The sequence below is a fragment of the Astyanax mexicanus genome, chromosome 1 (assembly GCF_023375975.1).
Source record: "Astyanax mexicanus isolate ESR-SI-001 chromosome 1, AstMex3_surface, whole genome shotgun sequence".
NCBI lineage: Eukaryota > Metazoa > Chordata > Actinopteri > Characiformes > Acestrorhamphidae > Astyanax > Astyanax mexicanus.
The window spans coordinates 108,132,418-108,155,610 of NC_064408.1; the positions used below are offsets into that span (position 1 = coordinate 108,132,418).

A 23,193-nucleotide genomic window follows, 5' to 3' on the forward strand; every position below is an offset into this window, starting at 1 on the left:
AGTATTCTGTTAGTATTTAAATACGTTGTACAACTGCTTCCTGTCTGCAGCCCTGTGAACAATTCAGACTCTCTAGTTCTCTAGAATTAAATATTTCACAATAAACTGCTCTGAGCTCTCTTTTTTGTATGTTTAATTAAACATTTTAGTTTTAATATGTTTTGAACAATTATTGGTTGTCCCCTTTATGACAAATATAGCTCAATAAGTACTTTCAAAATATATTTTTAAGGGTTTTTTTATAATGAATAATACAACATGCCCTATTCACTATTACAAACCACATATTGTGTTATAAATGTTTTTATTATTATTACAGACAAGTATTTTATTTTAGTTTACTACAAATGAATGAAAACCGAATCATCACATATCAGCACAAAGATGCTATCAGCCAACAGAAGACGTTTCAGACTCACCTTTGCTCTCTGCTGCAAATACTATCAGAAGCAGGACTATTAGATGATGTGAAGACAGACACTGTGCCATCATCTACTCGTCTCTCTGTTCTCTGATGAATGGATATAACTTTTTCTCAAGCTCTACCACCCCACCCTGTTTCCTCAATCTGAGTCTTCACTGCTCACTTCCTGCTTTGTAGGTCCTGAGGTACTAGCACATGATGCTTGAAAATTTGTGAACCTTTTATAATGTTCCCTATTTCAAAAATTCATAAGACTTCCTCACAATCAAACAATTTAAACTTTGTAATTAATTTATTGAAAAAAAAATATTTACACATATGTGAGTATCAAAAGTATGTAATCCATGGAAATATCTGTTTTTAAGTAGCAATCAAGGATATGTGTGTGTGTGTGTGTGTGTGTGTGTCTGTGTGTAAACGTATGTTAATAGCTGTTCAGGTATGAGTATTCATGCAGATATTAGCAGTTCCATCAGAGCTCCTACAGAGTGCATCCTGTAGAATACAGTCAGTGGCTGGCTCAGGTTCACCAGCACAAACCACACAGAGAACCCGAAGAACTGCTTCCCCAGACCACTCTCCAGCTCTGGGTGCGCACCAAACGCTGGGATCACCCACAACTACAAAAAAACACACACAAACATACACATAAACAACACATCTGCTGTCATTTCAAATAAACTCTGCAATAAGTTGTGCTGCAGAGCTTAATGCCCATTCTGTTTATGGGTCATTATCAGAATACTGTGCCTTTGGTCCTAAAAATGAACTAAAAGAAAACATTTTGATTTTTTTTCATATGTATTTCATATATATATTTGATGTCATATTTACACAGAACCTAAATTATCCCAGCTTAATCACTTTTTAACTACCTGTTATGCATGCAATGACTGGGTGGAACAACTGCTAAACAGCTTGAGATTTTTTTTATAATAATTAAAATGCCTATAAAATGCTTAGCAATTATTATTTTAATTAAAGGAATGATTTAATAAAAAAACCTACATCAAAGAAAAAAAAATAAAATGCATAAACAGTTCTATAAAATGAAGCTTAACATTCCTCTATATTTGTAATAATATGTTAATTCAGAGTAAGTATTTAAAATGTGTTGTTACAATGTTTGTAATAAATGTAAACAACTATGCTCTGGACATTATTGTATTATATTGATATTGATCCTATTATCAGAACTCTTAGAATAATAGGTTCTGTGGCAGATAATTTACACTCAGATTAGCTGTGATACAATTAGCATTCACACAGACATATAATAGATTGAAACAAATTACTGGCATTATTTATGCTAAATAAAAACAATAATAGAATAAATAAAACAAAGTCGATTACAATAAAAATACAATGATTTAATAAGCACTTTTATGTCCTGGTGTGCCCCACAGGCTATAAATGTGTATGTGGTTCAATACTGAAAATGCAATTAAAAACATGCAATGGTTCTTATAGTATGGCGATAGTGTGGGATAGTAGATTATTGTTAGAATCTGTTTTGGAAAACATTTCCACTGTGTGATGGTCTATCCCAGATGCCACCGAGCATATATTGAATATATTGAATATTTTGTCAACATAAGTTTTTGTTCCTGTGGTTCTATCAGCCAAGGGATAGGAAAAATAGCCTGAAATAATTATTTTTAGAATTTTTTAATAATACATACTAATAAACAGAGGTACAATGTAAGTACTTTCTTTTACTTAAAGGTATGCTTTTCATAATTGTAACCTCAAAGGTATAATATTAGTCTTTACAGGGTCAGATGTGTCTTTGCTAACAGCAAGAAGTACAGATTTGCTCTTTTAAGTGTACTTGTCTGAATTTGAGTGTGTATGCACTGTAGAGGGGGGAATATGTAAATCCCTTCTGATACTGGTTTTAAACAATTATTTCCCTACACAGTCTTTGTCTGTGTGAAGAAAAGCATTTCTACAGCTATATATGTAAAAATTACATTACATATATTATTTATTTATTTATATGCTGTTTCTATACTGTTCCAACTTTTCCTGATTTGGATCATGAATCCTGGATTGTAAAATTCAGGTCCAGATTTTGTATTGTATTTCTACAAACCTTCTATTTATGATGCTGTGATACAGATTCAAAATGATCTGTATTTGTATACTTTTTATTACACATTTATTAAACATCTTGGACATGCACACTCACAGTGATATTGGACAGGATGAGGAAAGCACAAATCTCCTGGAGCACTCTTCTGTTCCAGTGATCTGTATTACAGCCTTCATGGCCTGCAGGAATCGCTGATGCCTCATTCTTGTCTTCTATTGCATCACTATTTGCAGCAAGCACCTCTTTGCCTGTCTGTTTAAAAAGAGAAGATAAGTCACTTGTGCACCACTTCGCTATAAGAGGAAATATGCTTAAATAAAACTAAATGCAGCCTGTCATGCACGGAAACTGACCTTTGGACAGGGCTTCAGCTCCTTCTCACTAGTCTTGTGGCTGGAGTGCTGATGTAGGTGTGTGGGTGGGTGCAGATGGTTGTGTTTAAGAAGGTGCAGGCCTTTGATGATGAAGATGTTCTGCAGCACCAGCTCCACCACGCAGAGCATTGAATACGACAGGTCTAGGTTACTAATAATGTCAATGGGTTCCAGGGCGAGGGCAGCAACAAGGGAGAGATAAGAAAGGAACAGCTGACCCACTGCAGTGCCCACCAATAGCACCACGTCCAAGCTTTGCGTTGGGTTTTTACTTCCATTATGCACTTCTTCTACCCTACACCTCAGGTCCTGCTTTATCTCTTTCATCTCTTTGATCTCTCTTCTTTCCTCACATCTTCTCTGTTTCTGCACTTTTTTGTTCTGTCCCATGGTTGCTGTCAGCGAGCACAGAGCCATGATGGGCATCAGGGCCAGGTGGAAGCAGTAAAACAGTATAAAGGCTGTGGATTGCTCTGTACTCTGCCCCACCCAAACATGATACAATACAAACACAGTTGCCCCAGTTAGAAGCACCAGTAAACCCAAAACTGGACCAAACCGAACCCCTCCACGCAGCACTGAACGCAGCGAGCTCTTCTGGGCATGCTCAGTGTAAATGTCAGTCACATGACGCCCCACATTCTTCCACATCACATAGAGCATGCAGCCGGCCAGCAGGCTGAACTCCATGTTGAAGGGATACAGGATCTGGTAGCCCTGCCGCAGGGCCAGACACGCAGCACTGGCACTGCACTGGCATAGGGTGCTGTTTGTAGAACCTAAAATAGTAAATACAAGTTTAAGCAGCTTCACAGTGTTAGTTGCATTCATACCTAATGCTACTCTAACAAAACAACTGTTATTTTATAGCATCAGTATATTTTAGCATCAGGGCAACAACTCTTAAAAACAGTCCATGTACATTCATGTGAGACAAGTAAAACACCCCAAGAAAACAATTGTCTTTTTTAACATATTTAACCATATGGGGGTTCTATGCTCATTTTAACAATATTAACCCTTGTGTGGTGTTCGGGTCCGTGGGACCCGTTTTCATTTTTCATCAAATGATACTAAAAAATATTTTTTTTCTAACTCAAACTCATTGGCATTGGCTCATTTTTTTGTGAAAAACACATTTATATTACATACAGTATGTTTGGCCAAGGGCTAATAAACATTGCTTCATTTGTAAATTTGAAACTAAACATATCATATCTACTCATACGTTTAATTTATTTTCTTTTACATTTTATTAAAAAAAATAATAAAAAAGGAGTAGCACTTTTTGAAAGAAATGTAACATAAAAAAGGTAAAGGGCAAATATTAACCATGTAAGCTGTTTATATTGCTTGCAATTTAGGTGAAGCAAGCATGTGTAAAGCATTTTAATGTAAAATTGCTTTTTTTTGATAATTAAATACAAGTAACAAAGTAAACAAGTAACAAAAATATGAACACCACACAAGGGTAAATAGACTCAGGTTATATACCTCAACTAATATAACTGAAGAAATGCAGTAAAATTCAATATCTACTAGGAGAAGCAGATTGAAACATGGTGGTGGCAGCACCAGGCTGTAGAGATGCTTTCCTTCAGCAGGGACAGGGAAGTTGGTTAGAGTTAATAAAAAGATGGATGAAGCTAAATACAGGCAATCCTGGAAGAAAACCTATTGTAGGCAACAAAAGAATATTAAGTTAAAATGGCCCAGTCTTAAATTGCAAGACACGAAAATTGCTGTTCACAGACACTCTCCATCCAACTTGGCTGAATTTGAGTTTTGAGTTTTATAAGAAGGAATGAGCAAAATTCTCAGTCTCTAGATGTGCAAAGCTGGTAGAGACAAACCCCGAAGCACGAATGGGGGCTCTACTAAGTATTGATATAGGGGGGATTTCTATTTGATAAAAAAAATAGAAAACTATGTATCATCACTATGTATCACTTATGCACTACTTTGTGTTTGTTTATCACTTTAAAATCTCAATAAAATAAAATAAAAGTTTGAGGTTGTAAGGTGACAAAATGTGGAAAAGTTCCAGGGGTATGAATACTTTTGCAAGCCACTGTAGATTGATGGAAGTGAAAATTTACCTTATAAGATATAAATAAAAACACAAAATGCTGTAACCTCAGATTCATATCTCATTCGAATACAAAAATATATACGAATATAAGAATATATAAATATAAAAAACTATACAAAGTATTAGGTAGTGCCTAATAGAGTGGACAATGAGTGGATACAGTGTTTAAAAACACCAGCAGCAATGCTGCATATAATCTATTTGTACTCTCATACCAGCACAACATCCATTGACACACCACCACCATGTCAGTGTCACTGCAGTGCTAAAAATGACCCACCACCCAAATAATACCTGCTCTGTGGTGGTCTCTCCTGTTGAGTCTTGACCATTAAAGAATAGAGTGAAAAGAGGATAATAAAGCATGCAGAAAAGCAGAAGGGCTACCCTATGTAATAAATGAACTAAATTTTTAAGTATGTTCAAAAAGAAGAAGGTTTTCTTGGGGTATCCTCACTTTTACATACAGTAAAAGTAAGTATGATCAAAATCTGATCTAAACACACTGCACAAGAGATGTATACCACCTTTTGTGTCTTGTTGTGGCGATATGGAATATGAATTGTTGACAGGGTCTTGGTTCTGTTTGTCCATTTCTATCTCTGTATGGATGGAATCATCTGTTACTGCACAGAACCACAGCAGAACATCTGTGCACAGAGTCAGCATCAAGCCAAACCTGGTCACACACACAAACACACACACACATTCTTCTGAATCTTAAAAATTCTGAAATTATAATTCAAATTTCATGCACAGAAAGTCTGAGACAGGTACCTGGTAAAGACTTCATGTTTGTGTATACAGTCTTTGGAGTGAAACCACAGTAAATACGTCTAGAGAGAGAGATAGAGAAGAAGTTGTGTTTATTTATAACCTATGATCTTTATTGTCTTACTAAAGTAAGGTGTGAATATGGTTTCATATGAAACCTCAGGCCTCCAGCTAAAGATGTCTGTAAAAAACCTTATATCCTTCCTTATAACTATCTGCATTATATACTCTTTTTCTGTAAATACATTTCTCTGCAACAATCATTTCAGAATAAGTTGGCATGCACAAGTTTCCTACACAGGACTACTACAGTTTCCTATACTACTCCTATTGTATATCTTCCACACAAAAATCTTGCATCTCCATTTTAGCTGTTTTTGACTTTTTTTTACAGTCTGCTTACACAGACTTCAGCTGAATGCTGCAAATATAGGGTGTATTTTTACATTTTTCTATATGACACAGGAATCATATACTTAACTTTCACCTTTCACAATTCTAAGTATTCAGTATGTAAACATGAATAAATTAATAAATACATAAATAAATAAAGTTTACAAGGTGGAGTCGGTTCTGTTTGACAACTGAAGGCAGTGATGACTGTGTGGAAACCCTTTGTTTAGCCAACATGTTATCTTGTTTACTGAGGTAATTAACCTACAGTATCTAATTACAAGATAGCAAAGTTACATAATAAGCACTAGTAGCCCACAGTGCTAAGCCTGATATGCATATGATTTATAATAGGGTTTGATTATTTACTCATTCATAAAAAAATGCACCAAGAAGGAGTTGTTAAAATGGAATGAAACTTGTAATGAACTTGTGAATTTATTGGTGATATATGAACCGATAACAATTTCAGAGTGAAAGAATATATTTAATGAGGAAAACTATACAATTAGAGGCATTCTGGGAAAACCCTTGCTGTGTGTATCTGACATCTGTCTGAACAGTTTGCACTTTGTAAGTGATGCACATGTGCAAAAGAGCATTGCTTCACATTAAGTTTCACTTTGAATCTCAAGAGCTGAGAAGGAGTTCAGGCTGCAGCTGGGCTCATCACCTATAATTCGTTATCTTATTATTCAGGTTGAAGTACTTAAATCACTGTTCCTGTGAGTTTTCCTATCTTTTCACAGTCTTTTTTTTCATTTTGGCATCTACTCAAAGTCTTTCCTTCTCCTTGATGTAAAAGTCGTATGAATTCAAAATTGCCGCAAGACAGATATGTAACAGATTTTAGGATCACATATTGATGTTGCCTAAATCGGAACTGAATATGTCAGATTCGATTAGTTTTTTGCTATTTGCAGAGACAAACAAATGACACACCTGACGAAAAAGATCAGATTTGGGACACATTTACCTGTTGTGTGAACATAGTTTTAGTGTCCCTTGTATTACTAATAGGGGTTACTGAATGTCACATGCGATAGCTTGACAGATTTTAATAAAGTTAATGTGATGGCGGCAATTTGTAGAAATGACCACCCTGCTTCTCTCAGTCCAATCATGCAAACACTCATTTACAAAAAAAATTACACATACTAGATTAATGCAAAACTCGGCAAGCAGTTACGATCCAGGCAGATATGTAAAGAATTACAGATGTGGTCTGCACTGTTGGTCTTAGCACAAGAGTGCATAAAATGCTTTCTGTGTGGTGGTACCTAAAGGCTCTCAGAGGCTTCTCTTGGGTAGTGTACCTCCTGGTGAGACATTGTTGACTGCTATACAAGCCTCTACGACATTTTGCCCAGTTCAAAGACTTTGACAAAGCATATAGGTCATTATTGTGACATTTTAGATATAGTGTCATGGCAGGTAATTAAAAGAATTATGATTATGATCTGTGTTATTATTATTTACAGTAATTACATTCATTATGCTTAGGTTTATAGTATGCTGCAATTAGTTTGTATTAAACTATGATTGTATTACAAGTAAATTAAATTAAGCTTTTTAAGTGTATTACTATTATTATAGTTATAGTTAAGGGTTATGATTATTATAATTATTTTTTACCTGTAGGGCGAAGAAGGGAGCCTGTATGAAAGGTGAAAGGATCTGTACGAGTGACTGGCAATCTTTTAACAGCAGATAGTAGCTCACCCGGAACACACACAGCAATAAACTGAACCCTGCAAATAACATCAGCACCACTGGCACCAGCAAAAAACATACATATAAATACACACACGCGCACACACTCATATTAGCACAATACAAAAGAACGGATTCAATGATCAACAAAGCATATTTCTTGAATATGATACAGATCTTGGCTGTTATTTACCCATGACTGTGGTACTCCCTGCGTGGTGGTCAGTGTGAGGCAGTGGTCCAGGCTGTTTTCGAGCCCACAACAGGTACCACAGCATCCACAGCAAACTGAGCCCCATCAGAACCAGCAGAAACAGCTGAGGCTCCTGGTGCTTGAGCGCTGTAGGTTTTACTGCATCCCCAGCCAGAAGGGCCCCACCAAGCAACACCACATTCAGACCCATCAGCCCAGAGATGAGCCCGCGGCCACTGGGGACCCGCCGAGGGGGGTGGTCTGTTTCTTCACCACTGTCCACAGCAGCCTCAGAGATATCAGTCTTCTCAAGTCTGTCTGATCTTGCCTGCATTCTGCAATCAACACTTGTTTCTTTTGTGTTTCTTTTGCTTTCAGTCCCGTTCTTGATATAAGATCTAAAGCTACAATAAAGCTACAAATGATTGCTAGTTTAGAGGATCGAGACACACCAGAGAAGCTTCCAGCCACCTAATTTTCCAGCCCACATGCTTAGTAAAAGTGGGCATGCTCAGTTCAAGGTTATGAAGATAGTTATTAAAATTAATGACTATCTAGGGCACAAAGTTCAGCGCACTGGATGAGTAATAAAGGGGACTGATTAAGTACAACAGATTAGAAACTTGAGTCTCTATAAGTGCACAGGGGACACTGGGATAATATTCAGGACTCGTTTTACTGCAAATGCTTACAACTGGTAAAATACAGCGTGACCGAATGAGAAGGATGGTTGGCCTTCCATTGCCAAAATCCCAGCTAACAAAGAACATTATAAGAATGTTTAGCAATGTTTTAAAAAGGTTCCAGGAAGGTTAGGAAAATGTGTGACATATTAATGTTTTGTATCACAACTTTATTAGAAGGTTTCTCACATAACGCTTCAAGCTAGACAAATACAACATTATGAAAACATTAAAAGTAGTGTTCCAAAATCTAAAAATTAAAACATGGCCACAAGTTAGGTTTTAGTGACGTTACCAGAAAGTTTAAAAACTTAATATGAAAACAATAAGAAAAGCTGACTGATTGAAAAGAAAGTAAGAAATTGTAACATTTATAAAATGTTCTACTCAACAAAAAATGTGAGCTGGCATGACCTATAAAAATGTATTTAACTCTCATTTTATCAGTATCAAGAGTTTTATGTAATTTAACTAAACAAAACTAACTAAAAAACGTAAAGAATTGTCTTTTAAAATAATTTGTGTGGCTCTGAGTGGTCCAGAGGACTAAGGCACTGCCACTATGATCAGAAGATCGCTGGTTCGAATACTGTTTATGTAGCTTGCCATCAGCTACTGGAGGCCTAAGAGACCACAATTGGCCTTGCTCTCTCTGGGCGCTCTTTCCCCACATCACTCCAAAGGGTGATATCGCTCAGTGAACTGATGTATCTTAACTGAGTCGCTGCGCTTTCCTCAGAACATTGCTTTGCAGAACATCAACTCCGCCTCCGCCTCTTGTCTGCGTGACGCTTCTGTGTCGTCCTGGCAGACAAAAGGGCAGCCCGAGCCCTTCTCCAAGCCCGGCAACAACGGTTAACCGTCTGGTCGGCTGAAGGCACCCCCGTTACTGTCTCCTGTCCGGGGAAGGCAGGCGGAGCATAACCGAACTGGCACTCGAAGGGTGACATCCCTAAGGACGAGTGCCAGAGCGTATTATGGGCATACTCCGCCCACCTCAGTTGGTCGGACTAGGTAGACGGGGCCGCCAACGCCAGACAGCGGAGGGTCCGTTACAGATCCTGGTTGACCCTCTCTGTCTGTCCGTTGGACTGGGGGTGGAACCCTGAGGACAGACTGACCTCAGCCCCCAATAAGCAGCAAAAGGCCCCCAGAACCGGCTGGTGAACTGCACCCCGCGGTCCGACACAATGTCAGCGGGTGGTCCGTGGATGCGGACCACCTGGTCCAGCAGCACCTCTGCAGTCCCCTGCGCGGTTGGTAGCTTGGACAGGGCCACAAAGCGACCAGTCTTGGAAAACCTGTCCACAATGACCAGTATCACGGTGTTGCCCCGAGACGGGGGCAACCCCGTGATAAAGTCCATGGACAGGTGTGACCAGGGACGTGAGGGGACTGCTAGAGGGTGCAGTAGACCCGTGGGCCTGGCTCTGGGGTCCTTACCCTGCGCGCATGTTACACAGGCGGCCACGTGGGCACGCACGTCTTTTTCCATGCGGGGCCACCAAAACTGGCGCCGCAGGAACTCGAGCGTGCGTGTGACCCCTGGATGTGCGACCTGAGGTGAGGAGTGTCCCCAGGTGAGTACCTTTTTCCTGAGGGAGGGAGGTACATAATCCCGGCCTGGTGGGCCATTCCCCGGACCGGGATCTGTCTCTTGGGCCCGTCTGATGGCGTCCAAGAGTCCCCACCGAAGGGACGCCAGGATCCTGGCCAGAGGTAAAACGGTGGAGGGCTCGCTTAGGAGAGGGAGGGGTTCCCACTGGCGAGAGAGGGCGTCCGGTTTGATGTTCTTGGACCCAGGGCGGTATGACAAGACGAAATCAAACCGGGTAAAAAACAACCCCCATCTGGCCTGGCGTGGATTTAGGCGCCTGGCCTGTTGGATGTAGGCCAGGTTTTTGTGGTCTGTCCAGACCAGAAAGGGGTGTTTGGCCCCCTCAAGCCAGTGCCTCCACTCTTCTAGGGCGAGCTTCACCGCCAGGAGCTCCTTATCTCCCACGTCATACCTCTGCTCGGCAGGGGTCAGACGGTGGGAATAGTAGGCACATGGGTGCAGTCGGCCATCCAGCCCCGCCCGCTGGGACAAGACCGCACCCACACCTACTTCAGAGGCATCCACCTCCACGAGCCCCCTGGCTCGCCCCCGTAGCACATGGGAGCCGGTAACAGTGGCTCAACCAAATGTGCAGAGGGGGGTGCAGCCGCCGCAGGCTGCTCTTCCAGAAGAGGGTCCGGCCCCTGGGGAACTGGTTGATTGGTTGGGGGTGGGTTCTGGGCCAGCCTGGCCGTCAGACCCTGCAGCTGGGCCAAGATCTGCTGCAGGGTCTGCTCATGTCTCCTGATGGAAACCCCCTGGTTCCCTGGGGCGAGCTTTACCTGCTCGAGATCTTGCTGCTCTGCTGGGTCCATGTTAGGGCTGGATCTTTCTGTAATGGGCGGGGAGGAGCAGCTCTCCAGCCCAAAAGGTTGTAGGACCCAAGTGCAGAGCAGTTGATCTCAAAGCAGGTAAACCCAAGAAAAGGAAAATAATAATAATAATAATAATAATAATAATATATAATCGTTAATATATATATATATATATATATATATATATATATATATTAATAGGATATATAATATTATATAATAATATTATATCTGTGTATATGGGGGGTCCATCCCCAGTCCTTATTCCTTATTACACCCCGCTCCACGCGGGGATCGAACCCAGGCTGTCACAGCCGGCTGCTTTAATCGCCTTATAAGGCTCCACCGAAAGGGGCGGAGCAACGAAAACGGCGGAGGGGGGGAAATGGGTGGAAAACAAACCCCAAGGAGCGTGAGTGAAAGAGAGAGGGGGAGAAAACGTAAACAAAGCCGGGAAGTGCGGCTACCTCTTATGGCGCGAGGTAAAAATAAAGAGCTTCCAAGCTAAACAAAGAAGTGAACTGGGGTGCTTATGGATTAAACGCTGCTCCACCAGAGAGGAGAGGAACAGTGAGGGGAGAGAAAAGGTGAGCACACCGCGTGCCTCGCAGCGGCTACCACACACACACACACACACACACACACACACACACAAACAAAGACTCAGAGGAGAGCGGCGGAGCACACTGCTCTACACAGCCACACCAAACTCGAGAGGGAAATAAAGGATAGAAGCAGAAGTGAAATGAGAGCCGGAGCTCAGAGAAAAATCGGGCATAGATTCGCTCTCATGAGCTTCAAAGATCCAGCCCCGAGGACCTGAATCCAGTGTTGCCAACTCCTCAGTAAGGAAAGTAGCTATTGGCTGTCCAAAAAATCGCTAGAAGTCGCTAAATGACGTCATCGTCGAATTTGCATAATACATGTTTTTTAAGCTGTAAAGCATTAGGGTTGTGGGAGAGAAAAAAGTGAGTAAAAAACACCATAAATGTGTTAGAAATGTTACAAATGAACAACTTCTGTTGTTTTTTTAATAGGAGGTCACATTTTTACAGTAACTTCATTTTTACATGAATTACATAAATTAGTTTTTTGCCATGTTCTTAAATGTTATTATAAGAGCAGCAGTTAGCCGGAACTGTTATTCTACGTTTTTTTTTTGTTTGTTTGTTTGTTTGTTTTATTTTATTTTTATTTTTTACGTTTTCTTAAGTTTTCTTTATTTTTAAACCTATCATAGACAAATTGTTCAATGGTTCAATAGATATTTAGCTTTGTTTTATTAATTTATTTATTTTTAGCTTTGTATTTAGCTTTGTTTTATTTTATTTTTATTTTTTTACGTTGTCTTCTACCTATCATAGACAAATTGTTCAATAGATATTTAGCTTTTTACAAAGAGGCAGACACTGTGGAGGAGGTGAGTGACAGGCTATGTGGTGAATGAGCTGAGAGAATGACTGTGTGAGTTAAATTAAGGGATTTCTGTTCGTGTCACACTGAAGACGCATTAATATTTATACTTCTGCTCTGTAAATACAGAGCGGGGTCAATCAGCGGCGGCTGTGGGCACGCGCGATTCATACGGTGTGTTGGTGGAGCGGTGTGTGTGCTCTGACAGTCAGACTGCACTGTGAGTGGTGTGGGGCGGGGCTGACGGCAGCGCCCGCTGCAGCGCGGAGGACAGTAACCAAAGAGCGCGTGTTCATCTCAGAGTCGCCAAAAGTCTCTAATAACACCACAAAAACTCGCTAGATTTGTCGCTAGTCGCTTTTTAACAGAAAAAATCGCTAGAGGGTCTGAAAAGTCGCTAAATATAGCGACATAAGGCAGGTTTCCATCCAAACCTTTCGAAAAAAGAATGCGCAATTTCCAAATTTCGGCAGAAAAAAATGCGAATTAAGCTGTGTTTCCATTCACTACAGTTATGCGAATAAACTTTAGATAACGTGGGAGAGGACGCCAAACAAGAATGGAGAGGTTTGATTCTGTTTTTGCTCTGTGCAGAATTATTTTCGTGTCCATTTGCCATCTCTACATGGTGATGGTGTTTGGTGTTCAAAGACGCCGGGCAGGACGAGCTCTGGAAACGTTATAAGGGCGGAAATCTCGGCGCGACCACGGCGACAGCCACCGTATACCTGGGAGCACAAACGAAACAAACTGTTCTGGGAGAACATCGTTCAGAGCCATTTTTCTGATCAGCTTTGGATTCGGCATTTTAGAATGTCCAAAACAACGTTTGAAAAGCTGTGCGTCATGATTGGACCATATGTAGGGCCACGTATTTCCAGTGATCGCCCACATGTGCCAACTGATAAGAGAATCGCCATCGCCATATACAAGCTGGCCACCTGTGCTAAGTACAGAGTAGTGGGTGAAACATTTGGTGTAAGCGTAACAACAGTCCATCGTTGTGTGTACGCTGTATGCCAAGCAATACGAATAAAACTAATGAACCGGTACATTGCATTACCGGACGCGACGGAGGCGCGAGAAATAGCACAGCGCAATAACGCTGCGCACCATATACCACATACGTCATTTTTTATGCGAAAAACCCTTTTCCATCCAGTTTTTCCGAATTTTGGCGATGCGATATTCTAACTTTTCTACCCCCTCCTAGCGTAAAAATCGTTTTGCGATATTTGGGGCTTTTTTCAAATTTTTGACTTTTTCCATCCAGCTTTTTTCATGCGCATTTTCAAAATGCGCAAAAACTTGGTGGATGGAAAACCCTCTATAGTCGCTAAGTTGGCAACACTGCCTGAATCTCAGGGTTTATATAGGGGCAAACCCAGGTGGAGTGGATCAGGTTTGATTAGGGGCTCAAGACCTCCCCCTGGGTGCCGAAGAAGCCCTCGGCCGGCCCCTAGCCATTACATTTCTCTGTGCGAAAAATAATTTACAACATGACTTGACTAGGCTGTCCTAGCAAGCTCAGACCAGTCTTCAGCAACCCTGAAATAATAAAGTGGGTTTTTTATACAAGAATACGTTTTTGCTAATAGTACATTTTCCATTATTTTCAACTTAGATACTAGTTTTTTATCATTCTGACAGAAGGACATATGCATATACTAACTGTATGCATATAAAATTACTGTATTAATCCTCTGTATGTCCTGTACATATGCAGCTTTGACAATAAAACTACTTGAACTTGAACAGATATTGGCCAGTTACTTTAGCTTGATAATGACAATTTTAGCTCATTCTGTGTCAAGTGAAGATACTGTGATAGAAGTAACTGTGTTGTAAAAGTTGCAGTTTAAGGATTTATTTTCTTCAGTTTATTTGAGTAGTGTGTGTTAATGAACATTATTTTGGTGTTTATCACTACCTAGCTAACGCTAGCCTCAGAAAGAGAGGCATACCTTCCTAGTAAGTATAATATTCTCAACATTAACAATTTGGGCATTTTAATATATTTTGTCATCTGGCCACATTAAGTTCTTAATTCCATCAGTTTGGTGTAGGATTAATATTAGTGGATAAATGTTTGTGTGTGTTGAAGCACTACAGCTAACTGCTAGCTAGAACCATTTAGTTAAGCTCATAACTCACTTTTCTGTTGTCAAGTTGACACAGTTTTTGCATGTTATAATATTTATTTTTTGTATGTTCAGGACAGCAGACTTGTTGTTTTACAAAATATAAAATGTTTTAAAATGAGGTGTACTAGCTATCCTATCCAGACAAAAAAAGGGGACAATTTAAATTAAAATGTTTATATTTGATTAAAACAGCCAAAAAATGGGGGGTGGCTTTATTCAAGGTTACTAACTAGAGCAGGGGTCACCAACGTGGTGCCCGCGGGCACCAGGTAGCCCGCAAGGACCTTATGAGTAGCCCGCAGGCCTGGTCTAAAAATAGCATTTTTGTTGCTATTCTTTTTTTTTTATATCACAGTTGCATTGGTGTAATTTTAGATTATATTTGATTAACATTAGCTTAGAGATAGCCTATAGTTTATATATTATTATACAATATAATGTAATATAATATGTAATATTGTCATTAATTATTAATAATAACATATAATTAAAGGTAAATTGAGAAAATTTGTAATTTCACGAGTGTGTATCAAACTGGTAGCCCTTCGCATTAATTGGTACCCAAGAAGTAGCTCTCAGGTTCAATAAGGTTGGTGACCCCTGAACTAGAGCAAGTAACTCCAGTAACTAACATTTAAGTAACATTTAAACCATGTTAGGGAGAGCATACAGTACTCTATCGTGGTGAGTAAACATACATTTTCTCTTTGCTGTTCCTCTTCTTGCTTTAGACTTTTTTTACTCCTTTATTTTTACCTTCCTTTCTATCAGTCTTAAAATTGCCTGTGGTGATGTTGTGGGCTCTCGTTAAAACTCAGGGAGGGGTAGTGGTTAGTTCTGTGGAGAGTTCATATAAACTCACCCAGAATGGAAATAGTTCAGTTACGCATCCCTGTTAAGCCTTCAACCCCCCCCCCCCCCCCCCCCCCCCCCTAAAGGGGTAAATACAATAGTTTGGGGTGGTTAAAATATTTAAATATACTTCTTGCATATAATGTTAAATACTACAAAACAATGCAGTATCTGTTTCTGAAAAAAATATTGTGACACGATTTCAAGCCCCCCTAAAGTGGATACCATTCTGTGTTAATAAGCATTCCTCTTGTTTACAGCATTGTGATTCTAGCAACACTTGGCAGGAGTCCAAAGCGATTTCGTGTCAAAATAAAAGTCCCCCTAAAATGTAATAAAAATCAGTTTTGAGGCTGTAAATGAAATAGTATGAACTAGTTTAATAATAGTTACAGTTTAAAACTAATTAAAAGCGTTTTAAAACTTCTAAACACGTTTAAATAACGTAGATAAATGTTTACCTGCCTGCTGGCCATTTTTGGTCAGGTGGCTTCCGTCTAAGTTAAGGTACACAAGTTGCTCAAGCTACAGCATTAAGTGTAAGTAGCTTGCTATCTACTTAGCTTTCTCAAATATGCACTTTAAACACACTTTTCTTTACATAAATAACTCACATGAATTCGTTATACCACCTTAAATGCTGCTAATTTACCATTCTGCCTTAAATGCTGCTATCGCGGCATATAGGCTTTGGGCTGTTGATACTATTTTTGGCGCCTTTAAGGTGGAACAGAATATTACAATGGGAATCCACGTTCTGTTTTGTGATTTCTGCCCACCCTAAGTAGAAATGTGTAAAACTCTTAAAACACTTTATCATCTACTACAGCAGGGGTCACCAACATGGTGCCCGCGGGCACCAAGTAGCCCGCAAGGACCTTATGAGTAGCCCGCAGGCCTGGTCTAAAAATAGCATTTTTGTTGCTATTCCTTTTTTTTTTAAATCACAGTTGCATTGATGTAATTTTAGATTATATTACATTAATATTAGCTTAGAGATAGCCTATAGTTTATATATTATTATACAATATAATGTAATATAATATGTAATATTATATTAAAATATAATATAAAATGTAAACACTTGCAGAGATTTATAATAATAGTGTTGCCTATTGATATCTGTGTCTTCACATAGATGAATGTCATTAATTATTAATAATAACATATAATTAAAGGTAAATTGAGAAAATTTGTAATTTCACGAGTGTGTATCAAACTGGTAGCCCTTCGCATTAATTGGTACCCAAGAAGTAGCTCTCAGGTTCAAAAAGGTTGGTGACCCCTGTACTACAGTCTAAAGTGGGAACTGTGTTCTAACCTAGAGAATGTTTGTTTTAATGCAGGGAAACTGTTAAGGTGGAATGGAAATATGTTTTAAGGCGGAAGGGAAATGTGAACAATAAACTAAAAGCTTCATATGCTAAAGTAAACCTAGTAAGGAATTAGTGAGTAGTTTTTTAAAAGGCATTAGCCAAGTTATATAAATGCATTCTTACACCTCCCCATAACATTTAATATTGTAGTCCAAGTGTCAAAATGTGTGGATGAGATCTGGGCCTTATCTACAGGGATTTTCAGTTACATTGTTATTTTCTATTTATTTAGAATTAAATAACAATTTATTCTTTTGGGAGCGATCCTGTAGAATAATAATTCAAATTTAATGGTTAACTGTGGATTTTGCTGTATAATATATTATTTATGACTATAAAGGTTTTTGTGTGGTATGTGCTATATTAGCTGATGTAATGGAGTTAACTTTTACGTGGTGTAGACATTACAGTAAAGAAGCGAGACAATGTAAGACATTACAGTTTAGTGAAGCATGCACCTTCGCTGTACTGGTTTCCAGGGCCGTGCAGAGACCTTTGAAGAGGCAGGTGCTCAAAGTCAAAAGGGAGCACATCGAGCTGTTTCTCCTGAAAGGAGGGACTTTATCCGTTAACCGGCTCAATGATTGACTTTAAGAGCTTTCCCATTCACACAGCAGTCTGTCTCCTGATTAATACTGTTTTTTAATTTAATATAATATGGGACATTTACAGAAAAGCAAAAAGAAACTCAGGAAGCTGTGTTTTGACCCTTTTTATTATTGCTGTTTAATTCTGATTAACAACAGCAACGAAAGTGTCAAAAAGTATATGAAGAAACAGCTAAATACAGGCTATAAATGAAACTTTCACATTCAGTGCTTCTGAGGATATATATATATATATATATATATATATATATATATATATATATATATATATGTATGTTTTAATCTTTATTTTTGTTATCGTTATTTTATTTGTAGTTTATTATTTTATTTTAGAGAAACATGCCACAGCAAAGGTTTATAAAGGTTTATTATAGACTTAGTCAGTGGTGCAGCCTTTAGGGACGTCAGGGTGTTATATATACATCTAAATAAATTAAAAATACATATGTTTATGTATTAACTAATTTACTTGAGCCCCCAAACATTTTTAAATGATGTTTTAGTTGGTGTGGGTCCACCTCTAGGAGTGTAGGACTACTGTTATTTGTGAATTATCACTATCACTGAAAAAAAAGAAAAGTCAAAATTTAACTTGTCAATTAGGATGATTTTATCTTACAAAAATGTACAATAATTCACAAGTAAACAAGTTAACATTAAAACAAACATCATATTTAGATTAGTTTAAGTTTTAAACATTGTTAGGAAAAAACCCTGAACTAAAGACCTTTAAAGATCATGATGTCTTCCTAATCATGTATCATACACTGCATGTCCTATACTGTAGTAGATGGAACTCATTTCTTGTTGATTTGTGCATAATATATATGTTTTTTGTTAGTTTGTTTGTTTTCTTATCAGACTGCCTTAGATTAAGTTACATTTTTTTCCTTGTGTCTAATCACAATAAACCACACAAAACATGCAGTTATTAAAAACAATATGTTGTTCTGAACATAATGAACTTAACATTTATATACAATATCATAAAGGGCTCTGTGACAAAACAAGATACTTAATTATTTAAACATTTCTTAAAATATAAAAAAGAGAATTACAAAAGAGCAAAAACAGATCTTGTCACGTATGCCACTCATATAGCCGCATTTAGCTATGTGGGCTGAGATCTTCTCACTGGTCCTTAACTGTAGAGAAATAAACATGTCAAAACAAAACTATTATTAGCTAGTTTTATTAACTTGGACTGATTATATATATATATATATATATATATATATATATATATATATATATATATATATATATATATATATATATATATATAGATATATATCTAATATATATATATATATATATATATATATATATATTAGATATATAACTATGTTTGATAGGCTATATACAGTACCAGTCAATAGTTTGGACACATCTTTCAATGTTTTTATTATTTTTAATTGTTTTTCTACATTGTAAATTAATCTTATTTTGGGTGCTGTTAACCTGCAGTTTTTGATGCTGGTAACTCTAAAGAACTTATCCCTTGCAACAGAGCTCTTGGTCTTAATTCCATGGGGCAGTCCTGATGAGAGCCAGTTTCATCATAATGTTTTAAATGGTCTTTGTGACTGCAATTGAACATACTTTTAAAGTAAAAAAATTCAGATTGACTGACCTTGATTACATAGTTGAGCAGTTTTGTGTAACATTACTCAAATAGGGCCATGCTCTCAATCACATTAAGAGGGCAGGAAATTCAAGTAATAAACTCTTGACAAGGTCAGCACAGCTGTTAACTGAACGCCATTGCAGGTGACTCTACCTTATAAAGCTGACTGAAAAAATGAAAAGATATGCTACTTTGAAGAATCTAATATTTAAACAGCTCTGGAAAACATTAAGAGACCACCTTAGGTACTGAATCAGTTTATCTGATTATGCTATTTTTAGGTATATGTTTAGGTAAAATTAACATGTTTTATTCTATAAACTTTGGACAACATTTCTACCAAAATTCAAAATAAAAATAATATCACTTAAAGCATTTATTTGCAGAAAATGATGAGAGAAAGGGCTGAAATAACAAAAAAGATGCAGAGCTTTCAGACTGTAAATAATGCAAATAAAGTTCTTATGTATAAGAGTTCAGAAATCAATATTTGGTGTAATAAAACAGTTTTTTTAATCACAGTTTCCATTCCTCTTGGCTAGTTCTCCTCCATCAGTCTTACACACTGCTTTTGGATAACTTTATGCCACTCCTGATGCAAAAATTCAATATTCAAAAAAAAGAAAATGTAAAAATAATGAAAAAACACTGAATTTAAGGCGTGCCCAAACTTTTAACTGGTACTGTTTTTGTCATCATTTTACACATGCTATACATAATGAATGTTCTGTTAAGGGGTCATTCAAAAGCTGTTCTCTATCATCCATTATTTTGCTATTGAATACAGTCTATCTACAGTAATGACTGAAAACAACCCACCCATCTTCAGAATAACAACTTACATGTGCACATGCCCTCAGGAACATGATGGACTACAGAATATGGGTACTCTACGTAGAACAAAGGGAGAAAAGGCATTCAGTATATGTCCAAGTGAAAAAGAAAATCTATCAATTCTTGCGTATATTTATGGTATTAAATTGTTAAATACACTTACCAATGTCTACAATTTCTGCATACGCAGCATACTGGCTCTCAAGCTCAACTGTGTAAGAAATTAATTTAATGAATTAATTAACATGTTCTGTGCAATTACACATTCTCACCAGAGAGGTCTCTAAATCCCCAAATCCCCAAAACTTACAGACTGTTGCTTTAAAACAGCCCATTCAAAGCCAATATACACTAACATTTCATTAACCATCAAACAGCGAGTATTAAGTGACTCTCCAGCGACAATAATGTAACTGAATTAAACACCTGAATTCAGACATTAAGAGGTGTGTCCCCATAACTTTGTCTTTATAGTGTAGCTTATACATAATGGGGCAACATAAATTGCATTTTAAAATATCTATCAAGAAGCGTTCAAAGTGTTGTAAAATTTGTATTATTCAGATATGAGCCTTAAATTGTATAATTGCCCTAGACCAGTACTTCTCAAACATTTTAGACTAAATTAAAAAGTCAAACTGGCAACTAAATGTCATCCACAGGAATATATGCAAGCAAACTAGGGGTGAGCAAAATGGACATAAAATGCAATGTGTAAAAACACTTTGGGATATTCTGATGTCAGTTTGAAACACAATAAAAGAATGCTATTGAGATGTATACCCCAAACTCCAATAGGAATTCAGCAAAATTACTTTAATTTTAAAGTTCATGACATTTGCAGAATAATATGTTTTTTATCTGACAGTGACAATTAAAACACATTAAATTCATTAAAACATTTATTTGGTGTGCTTCACTTGCCACCAGTAGTACACATACCACAGTTTGAGAACCATGCTCTATACAGTCTTTGTTCAGATGCCCAAACTTACTTTTGCGCGTGTTTTGGATTTTCTGTTTTCTAACACAGAGGCGGATTTTCACCAGGGCCACCACTAGAGCCACAAGCAAACAGGCAAAGACTGTTGATGTTACAGCCACCATCACAGTCTGTGGAGGGCTTGGTGTTGTGTGTAAACCACCTGTGAACAAAGTAACATACATATTTATATATGGTTTTAATTTTTACACGGTAAACTGAATTATCACTGAGAGTGTACAATTTAACACTGGTGAATTTACTGTGGAAGCACACAGCAGGGAAAGTGACCCCAATCAGATTTTATTACCAAACCTGATGTGTATTTCAGGCAGTTCATACTATCTTTCAAAAGTGACCCATATTTGTCATTTGTTGGAACAGTTCAAGTTGTGCAAGTGACTCACTTCCTCAAAAAAACAGTGTTTTACGTTAAGTTTCAATTTCATCCTTGCCAGAATGACAGTTGCTATCAGAGAGTTTTGTTGGCGCACTGAGCATGTTATTTGTTTACACCCACTTATTTGATTTGTGTCATTAGTTTTATTTTATATATAGTTTTTTCTATTTTTTTCTATTCAGTTTTCAATGCCAATTACACAACCCACTCATTAGGACTCCCCCTATCACTAGTAATGTGAGACATTACTATCACTAGTAATGTGAGGAGTGTGAAGACTAGCACATGCCTCCTCCAATACATGTGAAGTCAGACTCCGCCTCTTTTCAAACTGCTGCTGATAGATAGATAGATAGATAGATAGATAGATAGATAGATAGATAGATAGATAGATAGATAGATAGATAGATAGATAGATATATAGATAGATAGATAGATAGATAGATAGATAGATAGATAGATAGATAGATAGATAGATAGATAGATAGATGGCATCCAGCAGCAGGTTACACAATACACAAAGTTAAAAAAGATAAAATATAAAGATACATATAAATGCAATCAAATAAGAAATAGAATATACAGTGTAAATGTACAGTCTTCGTGTGTGTGTGTGTGTGTGTAATGGAGATGGAGAATGGAGGTAGTGCAGTTGAACACAATAGACAGTGAACACCAGTTGATGTGCATAAAGTGAGGATAACTGATGTCAGCCAAACAGAAAGTGCAAATACACAGTTATATAATAATTTAAATTAAGCAGTGCAAAAGATACGTAAACAGTGCAAAGGATACGTAAACAGTAGATGAATTAACTAGTGAATGAACTACTAGTGCAAAATATGGTAGAACTATAAAAAGTGTTCTAGGCATCAGCAAGTCTGAGAGTGTGTCCATAGCTGGGGGTGTGTCCATGGTGTGGCCAGAGTGGCCGGAATGAAAAAGTTTCACAGAGTCTTTAGTTTGCTGTGCTGAGAGGAGTTGAACAGTCTTATGGCCTGAGGAACAAAAGACTTTCGGAGTCTGTCTGTGGAGCAGGACTGGGACAGCAGTCTGCCGCTGAATGAGCTCCTCTGCCTGGTGATGGTGCTGTGCAGAGGGTGGTGAACATTGTCCATGATGTTCAGCAGCTTACTGAGGGCTCTCCTCTCTGCCAGTGGTGTTAAGGACTCCAGCTCTAATCCCAGCACAGAACCAGCTTTCCTCACCAGCCTGTCCAGTCGTCCAGCATCCCTCTTGCTGATGCTGCCTCCCCAACACACAACAGTGTAAAAGAGGACGCTGGCTACCACAGACTGGTAGAACATCAGGAGGAGTTTCTGGCAGATGTTGAAAGCCCTGAGCCTTCTGAGGAAGTACAGTCTGCTCTGAGCCTTCCTGTAGAGGGAGTCAGTGTTCACTGACCAGTCCAGCCTGTCGTCCAGGTGCACACCAAGGTATTTGTAGGATTTGACCACCTCCACGTCGACCCCCTCGATGGAGATTGGCCGCGGAGCAGAGGGCCTGGACCTCCTGAAGTCTATGCACATCTCCTTGGTTTTGGAGATGTTCAGCTGCAGATGGTTCATCTTGCACCACATCACAAATTCCTCAACCAGGCTTCTGTACTCCCTCTCATCATCATTACGCACACACCCCACAATTGCAATTGATGTAGCATTGCCTAGTACCATCACAGCACGCTCGGAGGAAAGCACAGCAATTCGGTTCTGATACATCAGCTCACAGACGCCTTGTGCTGATTAACATCACTCTTTGGAGTGATGATGGAAACGAGCGCCATTTATCCACCCAGAGAGAGCAA

The 23,193-nt window shown here is 38.3% G+C and overlaps 2 protein-coding genes across 3 annotated transcripts in view; both read right to left on the bottom strand.

Annotated features, from left to right (window-relative positions):
- Positions 1–23,193, bottom strand: part of LOC103037430 (uncharacterized) — a 57,006-nt gene that overhangs the window by 25,517 nt on the left and 8,296 nt on the right. The gene's annotated exons all lie outside the window — the stretch shown is intronic.
- LOC103039953 (proton channel OTOP3-like) lies at positions 353–8,738 on the bottom strand. Its single transcript, XM_049463939.1, has 7 exons — positions 8,059–8,738; positions 7,788–7,924; positions 5,763–5,821; positions 5,513–5,664; positions 2,873–3,672; positions 2,616–2,771; positions 353–1,044 (listed from the first exon to the last, which is right to left on the bottom strand). Exons 1-7 carry the CDS (start codon positions 8,390–8,392, stop codon positions 874–876), a joined length of 1,809 nt encoding a protein of 602 aa, XP_049319896.1. The 5' UTR covers positions 8,393–8,738; the 3' UTR covers positions 353–873.